Genomic DNA, 21,287 nt, shown 5'->3' on the forward strand with positions numbered 1-21,287 from the left:
GGTGGACAGCCTGATGCCCTCCAAATATTTTGGGGTACATCTCCCAGAATTCTTTGCTATTAGTCATGCTAACTGGGGCTGATGGGAGTTTTCATATAATCAGTTTGCCACTTTAAATATAGAGTAACTGCACTTGGGGTGGAAGTCAAGAAGAATTATATCTTAGATAGCTTAGACAGAACTGTTTTCTTATTCTTGATATGGGAATGGAAAATAAACATGTAACTAGTACATTTGTCTTTATAGAATAGTTACTTTAAGCTGGCTGGCCGTGATCTGGTATTCATGATAAAGAACCAAGCAAAAAAAAAAAATGATTTTACAAGTTTAATTGTGTTGCAGGGCACTTGTCTCCTACTGAATCTGATGGAGATATGCTGGGTTATGATCTTTATAGCAGTGCATTAGCCGATATTCTTAGTGAACCAACGATGCAGCCACCAATTTGTGTTGGGCTGTATGCCCAATGGGGAAGTGGCAAATCTTTCTTGCTCAAGAAACTTGAAGGTAAATATTTGATTTGAATACTTATTGAATGCTAGATAATGGCTTGGTTTTTATTTATTTTAAAAAAATTATACAGGCATCCATTTCAGACATTGCAATTGTGGGTGGCATACATACATTTTTATTAGGCTGTTCATCAGAGGTACATGAACCGTTATCAACTCATACATTTTCCAGTTCAGGCCCATCAGTACATGTGTGGTTGGGATTCCTTGCTCCGCTGTGCTTTTGTTTTTATATTTGCTTAAATTGGCATTTCTGCAAGTCTAGAAGGATTATTTTGGACACTTCCCTTTTGTTTAAATTATTGCCATTAGTAAATCTTTTTCATCCACAAAATCTCTTTGGTCCATGACTGCTAAACTTGCTCAGGAGTCTTTGGTAAAAAAAATGAGGGAATAGAAAGGATGTTCATACAGTTGAGAGTGAAAGCTATTATACAGTGGAACAGCCTGCCTTCTGAAGTCATGGGTGTTCCATCATTCAAGGTTTTCAAGACAAGATTGGACAGCCACTTGTCTGGGATGGTATGAGGATTCCTGCACTGGGGAGGAGGTTGGTGACCTCCAAGGTCCCCTCCAGCCCTGTAATTCTATGGAAAACTCATTTGGATTTCCACAGATTTCAACAGTATAAAGTGGATCACTTTTATTCTTCAGGAAAATAGATCTCTATTCAATGGTATCTATCTTTGGAATTTTATGTTGACTAAAAATTATTTCTCCTTTTTTAGATGAAATGAAAACATTTGCTGGACAGCAGATTGAACCTTTGTTCCAATTTTCCTGGCTTATTGTGTTCCTTTCACTTTCATTGTGTGGAGGCCTTGGCTTATTGCTCGCATTTACCGTAGATGAAAAACTTGGAATAGCAGTGGCATTGAGCTTATTAGCACTGCTATATATATTTTTCAGTAAGTTTTGTTTCAAGTGAAATAAATTTTTAACTTGTTGCATGTTTAAAATTAAGCTGATATTTTACTTAATCCACAAATGAAGCAAAAGTCAAGCCACATTGTTGAAAACTATAACATTGTACTTAGTTGAAAGGTCTCTTAAGTTGTGGAAGTCCTTGCTAGAAGAGGATATGTGTAAAAATTATATCTATATCCCCCTTCACCCCCAAATCCTTCTCTAAAAAACATGGGATGATAGAAAGAATTCGCAGAAAATTCTACTCACATGTTAGATTTCAAGCATGAGTGATATATTAAGATATTGTATCTTAATTGGAAAAGTTAGTGTATTTACAAAAATTAGGGTTCAAATATTTCCTGAATTGGAATCAGGACCACTGTGATTCTTCTGTCTGTTTATCTGCCATGATAACCATGCAGATTAGAAATACAGCTGTAGAAAAGATGGAGAAAATGCTTTCACTGTAGAGTACATAGAACATGAGACCAGGAATAAAACTTATTTGAGTAACATAGTGCTTAAGAATAAGGTTTGAAAAATTTATGATTGCATTTGTCAATCCATTTGAATTACAAAATTTGACAGCATAGCCCAAACTCGTTTTTTCCACTGATTTAGTGTCTCGCTTTATTTGAAATCACTTTATATGAGGTTTTCAGGGAACATAATCCTAACGTAAAGCAAGGGAAGTCTGTACTGTATTCTATGATTATACTATTGACTATTACTGATTATTCAGTGCTGTTCTTCAGTGCAGTTAATGACACTGTAGAGAATGATACATATACACCAAAATGTACATGTCCCTATTGTGTTTGTCAAACTTCTTCTCCTGAGTTAAACAATTGTTTTGAGTTTTTTAAAACAGAAATTATATAAATGCAAAAGGATATATTGGGTACAATGTAGGAGGACTGCCGGGTTATTCTATGGTAGCAAAAAATTTGAAGGAATTTCATAGTACCTTTTCTAACACATTTTATTAAAAAGCATAAAGTTTGGTGAACTGGAGCTCACTTCATCAGATGTATAGAGTGACTAGATTAATGTATTTAAATAGGGATTTAAATAGGGATAAAGCAGGGAAGGAGGGAGGGAGGGAAGGTAGGTTGGTTATGGAAATTCAGGTTACATGTAAGACAGATTGCAAGTGCCTTATTAACAACTGTAATGTGTTAAAAACCCACTGTGTTTGTTGACGTGTAATGTATGTATCTTGAGAAAACATTTAATAAACCTAACTCCTTCTACTTCATCCCCTAACAATGTTGTAGGACTAAATGAAAATATGTGATTTTCTTGAATAGCAGTGACGTAGGCTAAAATGTATTACATGACATCTTGTAATGCTTTTTATAAATACTATTAACATTTAAGGTGTCTAAACCATCTTATTTTAGCTGTAATATATTTTGGGAGCCGAAGAGAAGGAGAAAATTGGAATTGGTCATGGGTGCTTAGTACAAGATTGGCAAGACATATTGGCTACATGGAATTACTTCTTAAACTCATGTTTGTGAACCCACCTGAGCTGCCAGAGCAAACTACTAAAGCCTTACCTGTCAGGTCAGAACCATTTATAATACTGTTTTTTTTAACAAATAATGCCAGGGCTCTAAAAAAAGGTTTAATGTTGTAAGACCTTTACTGTGGCCCAAATTTGCTAGAAATACTGAACTGCAATCTTTAAAAGAATGTATTAGCTGATACTCTTGTAAAACTGATTATGTTGTATTAGCTGTGGACTCTGATGCTTTACTTGAAATTCCATAAGTGGCTATATTTTGTATAGAGCTTGTCATTTTACATGCTTTGCATATTTACTTTTATCTGAATTAACTTTTAATAATGCAATTATCCATCAAAATTGGATTAATTTCTTGGGAGGCACTGTTTAATGATAGTATTGGTCATTTCAGTATTTGATACCATGGTCATTCCCCTATTGTGTCCCTCAAGGTTCTGTTTTGTTCCCATACATTTAATGCATATGTGAAGCTACTGAGACATCTTGGAGCTCATTACCACCAGTAGGATCTTTCTCACTCTGTTCTCTTTAAATCCAAGGAAGTGGATTGAGTTCTAAATTTATTTATTTACAAAGGCTTGTATGCCTCTCCAATCTAAGGGGACTCTGAGTGGCTTACATTATCCTCTACAGTAAAAAAGGTAAAGAACAAACAGCAATCCACAAAACAATAAAAGCCCCAGTATCTGCAGAATAACCAGATGTCACACAGAAGAAAAACTCATAGCAGGAAACCTCACCACTCACTGTGGGTCTGCTCCCAAGAATTTCTAGAATAGGCACATTTTAATGCTTTCCCAAAAAATCAAAAGCATCTGATATCAGTAATGGGCAGGATGGGCAAACAAGTGGTAATTTAACCCAGGTGAGATGGAAGTGCCTTTGTTCAGTCAGGAGGCATGTCAAGGAATAGGGATTCAACAAGACTCAGTTTTGAAGTTTGGGATACTCCTGAATTTATCCCTGAACCTGGATACCTAGATTTCAGCAGAGGCCAAAACTACATTTGCTAGCTTGCCACTGTGCTTATTTGTGGATATTTCAGATCTGGGCACAGTGATGGATGCCTTACCTATATTGTGTCTATATTATACTCTGTAAGATTGTTTTGAAAAATGATAGAAATTTCAGGTGGCCTGGATGCTACAACCAAAGTGCAGTACAGGTAGTCCCCAGGTTAAGAATAGCCAGTTTAAGGATGGCCCATAGTTAAGAATGGAGCCTATTGTAGCAAAATTCGAGTTAAATACACAATGGTTTGTGTTCATCACACAATACTACTTACACAGTATTATACAATAATACTGTTCCAGCCGAATTCTCCCATATTTTTGAGAGGAGCTCTTTGTCTCCTATCGTAATTTAGTGAACATGGGAGGAGGCCTTCTTGGTGACTGTTTCTGGGCTTTGACAAAAGTAGGCTGAACAGTCTCCTTCTGTGATCTTCCCCAGTAGGTAATTACATTTTTATTCAGGTAATCATTTGATGTTTAATGTAATCTGTTACTAAAATACATTTAAACTAGTAGGTAGTTTTATTATTGATAGTGTTTTAGTTTTTAGTTTCTGAGTTTTATGATCACTAAAAAAGAAACCAATGAAACATATTGAAATATAAAATAATGGAACATGATGAAATGTCTAATCCACATTTTATTTGTGAAACAATCTCAAAGCTTAGTACTTTATTTGAATTTTGTTAGATGCCTTGAACACTGTGCTTGGCAGAAAGGAGGGATAGAAATGCATTAAGGTTATAATCTTACAATAAATTATACAGAAAACCTCTTGGCATCATGGTGTCAGTCTGGCTTGCAGTAAAGTGATCATTGTAGTCCACTGGTACCAGTGAAGAAATGTATTCTTAGGAAGACTTCTACCAAGTTATTTAAAAACTATCAATAACTACTGGATTTGCTCTATAGTTTCCATTCTATACAGAATAATATGCTTATCTGAATCAACCTTTAATGTACGTGGAGTTCTGATTAAATATGTAATTGAAATTCTTTCTATATTGCATTTTAAACAGCTTGTATAGTTATGAAAAGTACTTCTCAATAGTTTTATAAATAGCAGGGGAAGCCTGGCAATTAAAATGAAAACTATGAGAAGATTACTAATGAAAGCTCAGGAATTTAAAAACATCCTAATAAAAGGAAAAACTCTATTTCTACCAACTAATAATAATCTGTAATTATTTATGTTGTTGCTTCTTTAAGGTTTCTGTTTACAGATTACAATAGATTGTCCAGCGTAGGTGGAGAAACCTCAATGGCTGAAATGATTGCTACCCTTTCAGATGCCTGTGAGAGAGAATTTGGGTTTTTAGCAACACGTCTTTTTCGAGTATTCAAAACTGAAGAAACTCAAGGTATGGTTTAAGTTGAATTGAACATTTCTGTTTTCCAGTGGTAGCAGCATATTTTCCCCCAGAAATGCACTTTTCTTTATAAATTCAGCCAGTGTGTTGAGGAAATTAAGGTGTTGGATTAGGACTGGGAAGACCCAGGGTCAAGGCCATCCTTGGCCATGGAAACTCACTTGGTGACTTTGGTCCATTTGGAATTTCTCAGTGCCACTTACCTCACAGGGTTGCTCTTAAACTGTCTTGTAAACTGTCTTGAGCTCTTGTAAGAAATGCAGGATATAAATCTAAGAAATTAGTAATATTGATATACAAGAAATGTTATAATTACAGCGTTGGTTCAAGTTAAAAGAAACTGCAAAACTTGGATGTATATGTCATGGTTACTCTGCTCTGGTAGAAAATTGCATTAAAAGAAAATAATGTTCATACTATATGAAGCAATAGACAAATCTTTTCTATCTGTAGACTTGTAAGGCCATTAACTATTTTCTGTACCTACTGACCTGTTACCTGGAAAATATAGGAGCCTTCACTAGAAGAGCTCTTTTAGGAGGATGTTATATAGGCATAGAGATGCACATCACAAGCAATTAGACATTTAATAAGTTATAATCTTTTTGGCCAGTTAAATTTGCAGTTTGCTTGTTGATGCTCAAAATTATCCTTATGTGATTCTGTACTTGTATTGATTTGTATTGTTCATTCTTCAGTTTCATCTCAGTTTTATAATAGAAACCATTAAATCTATAAAAATCTAAATGATTTAGGGCCAAGTGGGAATATAGAGTGTCTGCAAAACTTCCATGACTTAAAGGAGACAGGACTTTACATCCCTTATACATGGAAGACAACAAAAGGAAGACAGAACTAGAGTGCTCTTGCATAGATACTCTCTACACAGATAAGGACTCTAGAAAACTGTAAAGTAAGAATCTGGGAGTAAGAGTCACAGTGCAGTTTACTTCAGAGTATGTATGCATAGGTTTCCTTGTGCTTTTAGCCCAGGACAAGGGCTTTTATCCATTTCCCTTTTGCAGGAAAACAGTAGGTCAATATCCTGATCTCTTTTCCAATTTCCGTGCTGGTTTGCATAGAGTAACTATCCCCAGTTTAATACAGTAGTTGTCTGTGAATACTTATCTAGACATAAGAGCAATTGAAATGTATTATATTCATATATTTGTTAGGGGAAAAATCTCCAGGGTTGTTTTTAGTTGGACAGTGCACTGGAGTTGTATTCAGGTAGTCCTCGTTTAACGTCCACTCATTCAGTGAGCATTTGAAGTTACGATGGCGCTGAATGAGAGGTACTTATGATGGGTCCTTATAGTTGCGGCCATCATAGCATCCCCACAGTCTCGTAATCATGATTTGGGTGCTCAGCAGTTGGGTTGCAATTATGTCACAGCATCCCGCGGTCACATGGTCACCATTTGTGACCTTCACTGCTGGCTTCCAGCAAGCAAAGTCAATGGGGAAGCTGGCAGGAAGTCACAAATGGCGATCACGTGATCATGGGATGGTGCAACCACATGGGATTCACCAAATGAAGGCAATTGGGACTGCTGGAACTGCTGTTGTAAGTTGGCATGGTCACATGACATTGCGCCTTATGCCCATGTTGCTTAGCAACTATCTGTCCAATCTCATTTCCTATTTTCCTGGGAGTGGAGGATTGTCTTATTATTAGGGTCACATTTCAGTTAAACGTGGTATTTACTGTATGTATTAATCTGCTTGGATATTAATGGCAGCAGGATAGTCTCACTTAAAATCATCCTAATTTTATGAGGTTCATTTGTTAAGCAATCAGAAGTAGGCCTTTTCTTATATCACATCCAACTTACAGAATACTGGAGTTAAATTCAGCCCATTCTTTCTGTTTGCAGGAAAGGTTAGACCTTTCTCTTTAGCTAGGGTTTTTAATTTGATTACCAATAGTAATTATTTTAACTTTTTTGTGAGATTTAAATTTTTTTTTCATTGCTAGTTGGTTTGAGTGTCTTGTAAGCAAGAAGGCAGAATATAAATTATGTAGAATTTATGGTACTTGAATTTTCTGCTAAGTGTAGGAGAAGTGTGTTTACTAGTTGCTGGTTTGTCTTCTAGGTAAAAAGAAATGGAAGAAAACTTGTTGTCTCCCATCCTTTGTTATCTTCCTCTTCATTTTGAGCTGCATTGTTGCTGGGATCACTCTTATAGCTTATTTTAAAGTGAATCCTGAAAACATGACAGTGAATGCTATTCTGATTTCATTTGTATGCATTGTGGGTTTGAGCTTTATCTTGAACTGTCGCACGTGGTGGCAAGTGATGGACTCCATCTTAAATTCACAGAGAAAACGGCTTCACAATGCTGCTTCAAAACTACACAAGCTGAAGAGTGAAGGATTTATGAAAGTAAGTATTATATAATATAGCAGTTTTGAACTGTATGAGTTTTGTTTAAGGATCTGTGGAACTCACAATTTGAGAATGAAATGTTCCAGAGAACTGCAGAACATTTGGTTACCCCTCTAGACCATGCTGTTATGGGGCCAGTAAGGTAGTTTCCAGAAGTAAATCCCCCAAACTTTGAACCCCACTGGTTCAAAGTGTCCTGCATATATTTTTCTAAAGGAAACAGGCCTGTTTCAGAGGCAGATTGCCTCAGTATATGTTGAACCACTTCTGGTTTGGATGATGTAGTTCTGGAAATTGTGTGACAAGCCTTCCTGGAACAACATGGTGTGGAGGAGGAATAGATTGGTCTAGGGGGTCTCTGGAACGTTCCTGAATCAGTGAGTTTTGCACTTCCCTAGTGTAGTTTAACTTGTAATTAATTATAGGGACTCATAAGAATAAAGCAGTTTATCAGCTAGATAACTAAACTTTATATGAGTAAAATGACTCAAAAGATTTAACTACTCTAAATACTGGAAAAAAAATTGTATCTATGGCATTTAAATTAGAGCCCTACTGAAAAGAAGTTTACCTCTATTAACATGTTTGTAGGATTGACATGTTAAGAGTATTTTGATTTTTGTAGGTTCTTAAATGTGAAGTAGAGCTGATGGCAAAAATGGCAAAAACTATAGATAGCTTTACTCAGAATCAAACCAGGCTTGTAGTAATTATTGATGGATTGGATGCATGTGAACAGGACAAAGTTTTACAGATGCTTGATACAGTAAGTATATTTCTAATTGGTTTGCTTTTCAAATGTGACTGGGAGACAAGACATTGGAAATATTCTGAGAATTGGCTTTAATTCAGATAGCTAAGTAAATCCTTAAATAAGTGGAACAAATTAGTTATAACTACTTGTTTCATTGCTTTCAGTGGGACTTGCAGTTCAAATCCGTGCATGTTTTTGTTGGAAACCTCTTGGTGGATTCAGAGGACTTATTCCCAAGTAGAAATTTATAAAATTATTTATAAACACACAGACATGCTAATTTTAAAGTGATAGTAGATTAATGGAGTGATAGTGGATTAGCAGAGGCCCTCCTGTTTCTTACTCCATGCCACAGTTCTTTGAGCCATGTCTTAAGCCATCTCAGGAACAGTTTGTAGGCTGCATCCAATTCAAGAAAAGCTCCATTGTCCAGGCAGTCCCTTGGATTTAATGAAACCTGTGTTTCACATGCATTGCCTGCCAAACCTTTTGTGTCTTAAGAAATATTTAAATGTTTATAGTGGTAGGCAAGTGTGCCACAAATCACAAAATGTGAGTGATTTTTCATGCATACTACACTACTTGTAGTGTATGGAATCAGGAGAAAACAGCAATGAGACATCTTTCATCCAGAAGTACTACATAATGGTTGTGCCCTGAGCTAGTTGTGACCTCCCTCCCTCCCCCCCTTTTTGCCTTTACTGGTTTAATTTGTTTTCTTTTCTTTTCACAGGTTCGAGTCCTTTTTTCGAAAGGCCCATTTATTGCCATTTTTGCTAGTGACCCTCATATCATTATCAAGGCAATTAACCAGAATCTGAACAGTGTACTGAGAGACTCAAATATAAATGGACATGATTACATGAGAAATATAGTTCATTTACCTGTATTTCTTAACAGTCGTGGACTCAGTAGTGCTAAAAAGATGATGGTGGCTGCAACTACAAATGGAGATGTTCCATATACAGATAGTACTGGTATGGTAGCAGAATTATAAATAAGCAATAATCTAAATACTAGATTATTTGTATTAGCTGGAATGAATGAGAGAGAGAATGTGTGTATATACAGTAGATTTATTTTCATTGGTAGTTTTCAATTTTTCTGTATTTTTATATTGCTTTGAGCATTCTGTGAATAAAATTGATAATGAAGCTCAAGCTCAGATATTTTGGTCACCTAATGAGAAGAGAGGACTCTTTGGAAAAGACCCTGATGCTGGGAAAGATTGAAGGCAAAAGAAGAAGGGGATGGCAGAGGATGAGATGGTTAGATAGCATCACTGAAGCAATGAGCATGAAACTGAGCAAACTCAGGAAGGCAGTGAAGGACAGGAAGGCCTGGCGCGATATGGTTCATGGTGTCACGAAGACTCGGACATGACTTAATGACTGAACAACAACATGAATAAAAAGGCAGGATATAAATTGAATAAAAATAAATGTTCAGTACAGTTTATGTGTGACAGTACAGTTTAGGGGTGGTAATAATGTGTAATATCTTAGAATTGCATTTTAATCAGAAAGTGTTTTTAGGATTTCATGAAGACATTGATCGAAGAGTTTCACAGAATAGCCTGGGAGATGTGACTAAGCTTGGAAGCAAAACAGCTCTCAACAGAAGGGTAAGATATTGGCAGGCATGGGAAAAAAATATTGGATATGTTCCACGAAACAGTTGTCCAATAGATACTGTAAGTGGGATTTTTTGGATCTAATTTAGATGTGATAAAAACCCTCCAAGCGGAGTGTTTCTACAGATTTGGCATGCAAGCCAGGAAATCTATCTATCTATCTATCTATCTATCTATCTATCTATCTATCTATCTATCTATCTATCTATCTACCTACCTACCTACCTACCTACCTACCTACCTACCTACCCCTCCCTCCCTTATATAGCCACCTATCTCACACAAAGATAGGTGATTCTGGGTGGCGTACAACAATTAAAAAGAATAAATACATAAAAATAATTACAAATAAAAAACTATAGAAGCACACAAAACAGGAGGAGATAAAATTAATAAGGGAGCCATTGCAAAATCTCCCTGGTCTCCTGGCACCCCCAGGCCTCATCACATAGCCAGGTCTTGAGGGACTTGCGGAATCTTAAGAGGGATGGAGCTAATCTCATTTCTAGGGGGAGAAGAGCAGGCGCCATGGAGGAGAAGGCCTGCAGCCTGGGACCTGCCAAATGTAATTCTCTGGCAGACGGGACTTGCAGCGTGCCTTTCCTGCCAGACCTGATAGGATGGACAGATGTAATTGGGGAGAGGCAGTCCCTCAGGTAACCTGGTCCCATGCCATGAAGGACTTTAAAGATCAAAATCAGCACCTTGAATTGGACCTGGAAGCAAACTGGCAACCAATGCAGCTCGCGGAGTAGAGGTGTAACATGTACCGCCCTAGGGGCACACATAACTGCCTGCATTGCTGCATTTTGCACCAGCTGAAGTTTTCAGATACTCTTCAATGGCAGCCCCACGTAGAGCACATTACAGAAATCCAAACAGGAGGTGACTAGGGCATGAGTGACAGTGAATAGGTCCCTCTGATCTAGGAATGGGTGCAACTGGTGCACAACACGAAGCTGTGCAAAGGCCCTCCTAGCCACAACTGCTCTTTGAACAGGAGTCATGAGTCCAGGAGGACCCCCAGATTGTGCACAGGGTCTGTCTGGGGCAGTGCAACCTCATTCAGTACCAAAGACAGCATAGCTCTAGCACCATAAGGCCCCAAAACCACTCAGCCTTGCCAGGGTTCGGTTGAAGCCTGTTTTTCCGCCATCCAGACTCTCACATCCTCCAGGCACCGGGATAAGACATTCATAGCATCGCTTAATTTGCCAGGGGCAGAGATGTATAATTGGGTATCATCATCATACTGATGATACCTCACCCCATGGTGATGGATGAGCTCACCCAGCGGTTTCATGTAGATGTTAAATAGGAGGGGGGACAGCACAACCCCCATCCTACTCTCACCACAGATCATCCAAAAGTGCAACCAATGCTGTTTCCATCCCATACCCAGGCCTGAATCCCGACTGAAAGGGATCTAGATAATCTGCTTCATCCAAGGTCTTCTGAAGCTATTGTGCAACCAACTTCTCAATCACCTTCCCCAAAAAGGGGAGGTTAGATACTGGACAAAAATTGCCAGTAGAGTGGGGTTTAGCGATGGCCTCTTGAGGAGGGAGTGAACCAAGGCTCCTTAAGAGGCAAGGGAATGACCCCCCTCACTCAAAGATGCATTAACCATTGCTAGAAGCCACTCACACAACACCCCCTGGGCTGCTTTAACCAGCCAGGAGGGGCATGGATCTAAAGAGCAGGTGGCTGAGCTCACAGCCCCAAGGACCCTGTCTCTGGTATCTCTTACAACTTTATTGACAATTTTTACTTTCTGTTGGATAGAAGAAGAAAAAAAAGGCCTCCCTACTGATGCAAATTACTACTTGAAAGTGATCCTTGGGATCTTAATCTGACTCAGTGCAATCATATTTATTATTGAATATATTTCTATGCTGCATTGTAGGTGAACTTCTGATATGGCAAATTACAGTCAAAATGTTCAGAGTAAAGCAGAGTTTAATAATATAGAGCTCCAATAATAAGTTCAGTAATGTTTGGGAAGTCATGAAGAAGTTTAAAGAGTTTCTGAAAAAAATCCGTGAGCATTTGTAGCTCTGTTAAACTGTTCAATAATTGCAGTTCTCGATATGATGTACAGACTGGTTAGAAATATAAATACACAATAATACAATATAAAAACCAGCAACAAAATATGACACCATAAAAGCACAGTGAATTTAACAGCAAAATACTGTGATGTTCTGAGAGCACTAAAATAATTTTTTAAGATAACGTGGCAAACAGCAGAGTTTTTATCTGGCTCTGCAAATGCCATAGTAGAAGTGTTGGGTGAATCTTTCCATTCAACAAATGGAGCGACATCACTTTCTTTCTTTTTGAGTCTCCTCGTGTAACAGTGCTTGTTGAGGATTTAGCAAGATCCATTGAACCATCTTGGTTTTAGAATCACCTTGCTAGATCCGATTCCTTGATCTGTCCACTTGTGGTCATGGCTGATGTGCTTTGGGATGTATTTGCGCAATGATTGATAGCGCCATTCTGTTACTTTGTGCTGGTTTGTGATGGTTACTTTTCAAACTTAATTTTTTTTTTGTTGAATTCTTTATTATTTTGTGGAGGTTTTTTTTTTTAAAATAGAGGTCATATATGAACCATAATTATGCAAAAGAGAAAGGTCTTGCTGATGTATGAGCAACTTTTTCACCTTTTTTTTAAACAGAATTTTTGAGGTGTATATCCTCAACATGACATGGTTGATACTTCTGCATAGCCATGGTTTCTTAAGTCATGGTTTGTTGAATAAGCTACAATTGACTGGATTCACACAGCACACTAAACTAATGCAAAACAAATAATATGGTGTATAAGCTGAACATTTTGTGTCTGAAAAAAATATTTTTACAAGGTCGATATCTCAATATCTGAGACTATTTCAAGAGTATTATGTTTGATACAGTGCTATTGTAGAATATAGTTAAGACATCTTTTCAGGTGTTTCAGAAATGAAAAATATTACAAAAATAGTTTCCCATGATGAGAAATAAGAGTTAAAAGATTCTAAGTACTTCAGTTAGCTGCTTCTGAGCATACCAATAACACACCTGCCACACTAAAAATGAAAATACTGCAAGTACACCTCCCTTTATTTTTAAATTAGGATACCTACAGAAGAAGGCAAATGCAGCGTACCATTACACGTCAAATGTCTTTTGATCTGACCAAGCTGTTGGTTACAGAAGACTGGTTCAGTGATATTAGCCCACAGACAATGAGGCGATTGCTTAATATTGTTTCTGTGACAGGTATGTTTATTTATCAGTGCCAGACATTTATAATCTTTGGTCTTCATGCTGAAAACAGTTTGCCAGTCTAGTATTGGGGAATAAGTGTATAGCTTGTTTCTAATCTTCTGCACTCTGTAATGAAATTAAGAAATATTAAAGACTACATGAATTAGAAACTATTCATGTGACAATTTAAAAGTAGAAATGTGCAAACAATACTTGTGTCTCACAAACCTTCCAAAGTATGGTAGCATTATGGTGGCAGAATATGCTTTTGTTTAAAAAGTACTGCATAATTGGCATAATTGTATCTTAATTAAGAATGTCAGGCTTTTCTCTTATCAAGTGAAGTCAGCTGAAAACAACTCAAAATGATTACGGATTTTTTATTTGTTGGACAAATGTCCTCTTAAATTATCATGAAAATAACCTAGATAACAAATTCTCCCTTCTGTGAATGAAAGTTTATTTGTGGAATAAATACAAGCTCTCTCCATTTCAAGAGAGAAGGAGATGGTTCCCACTTCCTTCTGGACTCCCTGTACATCTATCCTTTCAGAAGGATATCCAGCTGTGGTAGAAGATTGGGGTGGGGGCATGCTCAGGAGGAATAACTTCTCCCTCTTCCAGTGAGACTATTCCAGGAACGGAAGCATGGGTCTGAATTAAAAAGTATCAGGTACAAAATGCAGCATTTGAACATTGCATTAAACTTTGGAAAAATATGCAGAAATGTTTACTCCCACATTTTTAAAATGTCTGGATTGTTAAAACAAATCCACTAGACTTATAGTGCAAGCATGTAGTTGGGATGACAAATCTCTGTTGTGAAATTTCAGTACTTAGACTGTTAGTGGTTGTGAGTAGTGCAAAATAAAATTCCTTATTGATACTCACATAGTCAGTCCTCATATATTTGTATTAAAATACTGTGACTGGTTTGCTATGGTAGGCAGTTACTTCAGAAGAGAACAGAATGACTTTGAAGCTGAGATGTGATCAAATTCTTGTTAGGAAATCTTGTACTATTATTGTCATTATACTGTCATTATTTTGTGGGAATGTGAACCATGTTGCTAAGCATATAACTTCTTCAACTACATAGGGCGTTTATTGAGAGCTAATCAGATCACTTTCAACTGGGATAGGCTGGCAAGCTGGATCAACTTAACAGAGCAATGGCCATACAGAACATCCTGGCTTATATTGTATTTGGAAGAAACAGAAGGTGTTCCAGATCAACTAACTTTAAAAACAATCTATGAGAGGTAAGTGCGATTTTGACTGTTGGGAATAGTTAAGAAGCCAACATTTAAGAAGAACAAGTGTCTCTACTGGCTAATCCAAATATGAAGTGAAGGTAAAATTTAGTCCAAATGTCTGATTTGTCAAGATGAAACAGCAACATTCTATTTTTTAAAATGCTCTTGAAAAAGAGTGTTTCTCTTTGACAGGGGTCAGAAATCATGCATCCTGGAAAAAGTATGACATATTTGTTTCATGTCAAAATGTGTACATGTTTTTTCCTTAGCCCTAGTAACTTTCCAAGTCTTAGAATTTGCTTAACAAATGTCCAACAATTCAGATCCAGAATTATGTTTAATTTCTTTTAAAATGTGTTGTTATATGTTAAGAATATAAAAAATGCTGGATCAAACCAAGGCTTATTTAGTCCAGGTTATCAGAGGAACTTCACATTGGTACAAGAGAACCTTCCAGGCTCCATTTACCAGGAAGTGGTACGAAGTGGTATGAAAAAGCATACTTCTACTGATATTAACACATAATAATTATGCTGATAGCCACTGATATCTGGACCCCTTAAAAAGTTGCCCAGATTGGCAGCTCATATTGGGTCTTTTAATTATTGTTTTTTAAGAAGCACTTTCTTTTTTCTGTTGTCATCAATCAGTTTCATTAATTGACTGGATTCTGGTATAGTAGGAAAGAAAGAATAACATCTGTTCACTTTCTCCATATCATGCATAATTTTATATACTTTGACCATGTCTTCATTTACTTTTTACAGTAAAAAAGGCTCATACTGAACAATTTTTTCTGGTAGAAAAATTGCTTCAAGTCTTTGTGTCCTTTTCTGCATTTTTTCTAGCCTTTTTTTGAGGCACAGACATTGGGAAATGAATACTGTGATGCTTATGAAAATTAAGAGTTTATTAATTCATAGTATTAATGAAAGAAGCTGTCATATTTCCCAGTTAAATGTTTAACATAATATTTAGCATGGCTCTCAGGTGGCAAAGGTTGAAAAATGCCTGTTAGAGTTTATACAAACTATTTCATTTAAATATATTGATACCACATTTGGACCAGTTGTAATTTAGTTGTTATTTTGTTATATTTTATATGAAATTACCTAGCTGTACATGCTGTGCTTCTACAGCTACACCAAAAGTGTTCTTAGAATTAACAGTGAGAATTGTTATTATAGGTTCAGTAGGTAAGATTGAGAGGGTATCATAGAGACAGACAGATAGGTTGTCATATCTGTACCAACTTTATAAAAATTGATCAGGTAATTTCTTCTTGTTTTATGTATTCAAATTAACTGTTCAGTAGGCTCAAGCAAGTTATCTGTAGGACTGGGTTAACAAGAGTTTTCTATTGAAACTTACTGGGATTTCTTCATTATCTTGGTGGCTAAGAGTTCTCTTGCCACAAAAGGGGGCCTCTAGATGGAGCTTGTTGCTTTTCTCTAGCAGAGGTACGGAGAGTGTTAACAACAGGATAAGAAAATAATGTGGGAGATGCTACAGTTACAGAGCTATTAAAAACAGGGTTTCCACACTGGAACTGATAGTATTTGCTGTTTTGCTGTATGAATCTACTGCACTGCTTTCAACTGGCAGTCTTGAGTAGGACTAATTGGAATATAGTACAGTACAATCCCATTCATATCTGTTCAGAAGAAGATTCCACTGACTTGAAAGAAACTTACTTTAAAATAAATATGAACAATCATTATCCCAAGTATCTTTTAAATACTGTAACTGTTTTGCTTTTTCCAGTAGATGGCACTCATACAACTGGTTATTTTGATTGAGAAGCCTCTCATGTAATACTGATGCTTATTTACAAGTTTGATAGACTGTGTATGTTAATCTCAGATCTGAAACTTAAAAAAAATTAAAGTTGAGGGTTTTTAAAAAATATTTGAGTAGTTTTTATTAATCCATTTTCAAACAAACATACACAAAATAAAAATGAACAGTACCAAAGAGGAAGGGGAAAAAATACACAACAAGTAAACACATAAAAAAACAATCTGTAGCTGCAGCTATATCCCAAGTTCACCTGATTTTGTAAATCTTTAAAAGGGAAAACTAAACTTCCAATGTTCAGCAATCCTGTCCAAATTTTTTTCCAAAGGAAGAGATAGTGTGACATTTTCTAATTTTCTGATTAACAAAATATATAGTTTTCACAAAAATTGCTAAATCACGCATCTCTGAAATGCAGTCCTTTATATATGGAATTGCAATATTTTCCCATCTTCTAAGAATTATTCTTTTTGCTATTGTTAAAGCACGAAAAACCCCTCTTTGTTTTGAACATGTTAAATTCCAAGTAGTTGCTGTATAATTCAGTTCAATATGCTTATCTTTAAAAACAGATTTTTCACAACAATTCTGTCAACATATTGTATAACATTTTTTCAAAAGAGGTACAAGGAAGAACATGACTATACATATGTGTTAATTTGCCCTCAAATTTCTTGCAACACCAGCACAAATAATTAGTCCATTCTTTACAAAACATTCTAGATGGTGTCCAGTAGATATGAAAAACAATCTTTTTGATGGATTAATTTCAACTTTAAATCACAGGTCATAAACGTAGTGTTTTTTAAAACTTGAGTCCATTGGCTTGAAAGAACCAGAGTTTCCAATTCTTGACTGCAAGCTTCTTGTTTATTTGTTATGGATATTTTAAACTGTTCCTTTAACTTTTGACAACAGAAAAAAGCAGGGTTGGATTCTGAAATTGAATTTTTCAGTATTAATAATGTATCAGATACTTTAGAAGCTGCTAAAGCATCAGGTCTGTATTTAGCTGTGAAAACATGGATATATCTCCATTGTTGAATTGATGGTAAAGAAAATGCTGTTTGCAGAGGCTGAAAAGATTTAAAGAAATCATTAAACAATAATTGGCCTAATGTAATTATACCCTTGTGCATCCATTCTTTTGAGGAAAAAGTTTTACCACCAGTTTTTACAGCAGAGTTATGTCAGAGAATTAAATATTCATGAGATTCCATATCAAAATTAAACCCATTACCTAGCAGGGCTCAATTATGTCTTACCACTAGCAAAGTTGGAAACGCTAAATTAGCCCTAGTAAACTTTGTACCTAAAAACGATCAACTTTTAAATGGCTAAGTTCAATAACTTTTCAGTTTAGCCCATAATGACTATCTCTCTCCCTTCCCCCCCAAATCATTGCAATAAAATATTGATTCTAAAATGTAAGCCCAGTGATATTTCTGAAAATCTGGAAGATCAAAATCCCCATCTGTCATAGACAAATGTAGGTTAGAAAGGAAGATTCTAGGTGCTTTACCTTCCCAAATAAATTTTCTTAAAAGGATGTTGAGGGTTACTTTTATGGTTTGCAATTTATGAATAATTAAAAATACTGATACTGACAGACATTTCTTATGCAGATGCAATGTCACAACTCGAGGAAACCACAAACTGACAATCCTAAGCTAAATGTGAACCAAGTTCATTTGTAATTTGTGAACAATTCTGGATCATTTTCCTGTTCTATGTTAGGTTCAAACAGCAAGCAGTCTGTCTGTTACTTGTGGCCCTCCCTCCAACTGAGTGCTTACTAATGTCCAATGGTTACATTAGAAGATTTGTCAGTTTTGAGATAACTTTTGAGGCGTGTGATTTAGTTAACAGATGGATAATGTGTTAATTTTATGTTGCTGGATTACTATGGCTTTTGTTACCCATCATATTTCATGAACAGCTAGGAATATATGAGACACTATTTCATTTACCAAACATTTAAATGTCATCTACATTTATCTGCATGACATTTAAGGTTTTGAGATTCTGAGCACTGGAAGCAGTTGGTGTTTTCATGTTTTCATTTCACAGATTTTTATTTTATTTATTTATGTTCTGCCTTTTCTCCAAGAAACTGAGGTAGAATGTATTCGCATGTTAGTGGTTAGGCTGAGTGATAAAGATTGGCTCAGTCACCCAATAAGCTTCATGGCTGAGTAAGAACTTGATTGTGGATCTAAAGATTTATTTTAATGTTGTAACAATAGCTCCATATTAGGAAAACAAAACAAAAAAACCCCAAAAAATATTTTGGGATGTAGGGTATCAGGAAAGTATCAGGTAACTGGCTAGCTAAAGGTTTGTATTTGTGTTTAGTATTTGCATTATTTCTGTTTGTAACTGTCTGAATTTAGTATTGGAACCTTCTTGTATTTTTCTTTTTATCGGCACAAGTTAAATAGTAGAAATCCATCATGATGAATTTAGGGCTAAGCCAAAATTGAGGAAGGAGCTGTTTGTGAGCCCACCCTTTGGCCCTTATGAATTGAATATCTCTCTGTGGTTTATTTTTTTTTCATAAGAGGCTTGAAACCATATGAATATGTTCTTCTGCCCAGCTCCAATGATGTAGTGGCACTTGTATTTAACATGAAGCACAAAGCTCGTTCTTAGCTTCTTATCTCAGTGTTATCACATAATTAGATCTTAGGTGATATCACTATTCTTGATGTTGAAACAAACACCACTCAAAGTAAGCCAAATTAAACAATGTGAACAAAATTGGGTTTCAGAGAAGGTGTTGACTTCTTGAAAACATTGCTCTCACAATAAGAATATTTTCATTAAGATATTTAGTGTAACCCATGATGTTTGCCATGTAAATATAATATCTTCAGATGTGTCAATAAATGCCATGGCTTCATAGACACATTTTGATATACCTATCCATTTTTATGTTTCCATTCCAAAATTACTAGTTTTAAAATGTTTTGTTTTGTACTTTGCTCATTTATTTTTAATTGGTCTTCTGAAAGCTTGATCCTGAAAGACAGGGAAGTATACATGTGTGATATTTTTTTAAAAAAAAATGGTATTTGCTGTTTTTATACATGTTCCTTATGCTCTGTTAGCCATTGACATGAATAATTATTTAAATTGTAATATTTCTAATTCAAATGAAATCTACTGGTTTGTTATAATTTGAAAACAGTTTTATATTGCACTAATAAAGGATAGTTTAAATACATAGTTTTTGTGAAATAAATGTGAATCTGTAAAAAAAAATCAGAAGGATTTTTAGCACTAGATTTAAACTTCATTTTTCCCCATAAAAGCCTCATTTATTTTTACAGCAATTTGAGGATATATCTGTATGCCTTATTCATCTGTAAAAAGAAAATGTTGGTTCTTGGTGTTTAGTGAAGTCGCTTTTGTTAAATTATTTTCTAAATTGTTCAACTTTTAACAAATGACACTGGATACTAACATTAGAAAGCAATTTCATCTAATTAAGTAGATCCTTATATAAACTATTGGAACATTAAGATGACAAACTGTTCATTTAGGGTTACTTTAATTGGGACAATTACTATTGTAATTTTGCTGCAATTACATGTTCAGTTAAAAGCCTTTGTCTCAATCTTTTTTTTGCTGTTGTTAATGTATACATAACTGAGAAAAAGCTGAAATGAAAATTTAAGTATTTTCTATCTGCTTTTGCACTGTTGCATTTAGAAACGTAATAATTATGCATTCTATGTAAATTGTTTTTTTAGAGTTTTAACATACCTTTTAAAAAAGAGAACATGTGGACAATATACTGTATGTCATGAGTTGCTTTCCAGCAGATGGCGGTAGTGGTTTTCTGTTTTTAGATAGCTTAATCAGCTTTGTGTTTAAACTATTGAGAGATGGGGAAATGCATTAATTTTATTAAAATAATTTTGATATGGTTTAAACAATGTGGATATCATCCAAATTAAATTCATTCTGTGATTTCAGTTAAGGAAGTATAAGTGTCCTTGCATGAATGTTGGATTGGATGCAGTTCATGGTGACTTACTGGAAAATTCTTCCAATTGCTGGTTGGAATTCCTGATTATTTATTTATTTTTATTGAGAAAGGTTCTCCACTTTCATGGACAATTTTCTAAGGAGGGGGGAGTTTTAATGAATTTTATTAATATGTCCCATATTTTATAGAGCTGGGAATATAACCATTTGGTTTTCATAAGTTGCCTGGTACAAAGCCTCATGGCAATTTTTTTCTTAAGCTTATTCTTTTTTTTTTGTTTTTGCTCCTTTGCAACTATATTGTTATTTTATTATACTGTAAGCTCATTACAGTTTACAGTATAATAAAACAACAATATAGTTCCAAGTATACATATAGATCTGTGAAATATGTACAGTTCTGAATTTTGCATGTCTTTGCCATTGAATGTTTCAGAGCTTTGTTTGAGTCCTAGTGGACATGGGACATGAGTTAACAAATAACACTAAAATTAGATACTTGTTTCATATATTTCATAAAAAAAGTAATCCAATAATGCAGTGTGGCAGTGTGGGAAAGTAATCGCCCCTTTAGTTTCAGTAACTGGTTATGCCACCTTTAGCCGCAGTAAGTGCAGCCAAATACTTCCTGTAATTGGTAATCAGCTGCTCATTTCAGTTCTTGCCACAGCATTTCTGAGAGGTTTGAGCCTCAACTTTGACTTGGCTGTTCCAGAACATTGGACTTGTTTTTCTTCATCTGTTATCTTATAGACATACATGTTTGGGATCAGTGTCTTCCTGAATGGCTAATTTATACTTCAGCTTCATCTGAAGAAATTAGCTCAGTAAGCCAAAGACAGTGGACATGAATGGTCATACGTTTATGATGGCCT

The 21,287-nt window shown here is 35.6% G+C and overlaps 1 protein-coding gene across 4 annotated transcripts in view; it reads left to right on the top strand.

Annotated features, from left to right (window-relative positions):
- The window catches only part of KIDINS220 (kinase D interacting substrate 220), a 75,457-nt gene that overhangs the window by 28,685 nt on the left and 25,485 nt on the right, over positions 1–21,287 (top strand). For all 4 annotated transcript variants that reach the window (XM_088136470.1, XM_088136459.1, XM_088136462.1 and 1 more), the window contains exons 13-22: positions 343–507; positions 1,241–1,420; positions 2,825–2,990; positions 5,175–5,326; positions 7,433–7,722; positions 8,351–8,491; positions 9,213–9,456; positions 10,015–10,103; positions 13,234–13,378; positions 14,466–14,628. In XM_088136470.1, coding sequence (XP_087992596.1) covers positions 343–507; positions 1,241–1,420; positions 2,825–2,990; positions 5,175–5,326; positions 7,433–7,722; positions 8,351–8,491; positions 9,213–9,456; positions 10,015–10,103; positions 13,234–13,378; positions 14,466–14,628 — 1,735 coding nt within the window. The remainder of the gene's footprint in view (positions 1–342; positions 508–1,240; positions 1,421–2,824; positions 2,991–5,174; positions 5,327–7,432; positions 7,723–8,350; positions 8,492–9,212; positions 9,457–10,014; positions 10,104–13,233; positions 13,379–14,465; positions 14,629–21,287) is intronic.

The sequence above is a fragment of the Python bivittatus genome, unplaced genomic scaffold, assembly GCF_059951505.1.
Source record: "Python bivittatus isolate LINGU-HERP-01145 unplaced genomic scaffold, Pbiv_v1 ctg000020_np1212, whole genome shotgun sequence".
NCBI classification, from domain to species: Eukaryota; Metazoa; Chordata; class Lepidosauria; order Squamata; family Pythonidae; genus Python; species Python bivittatus.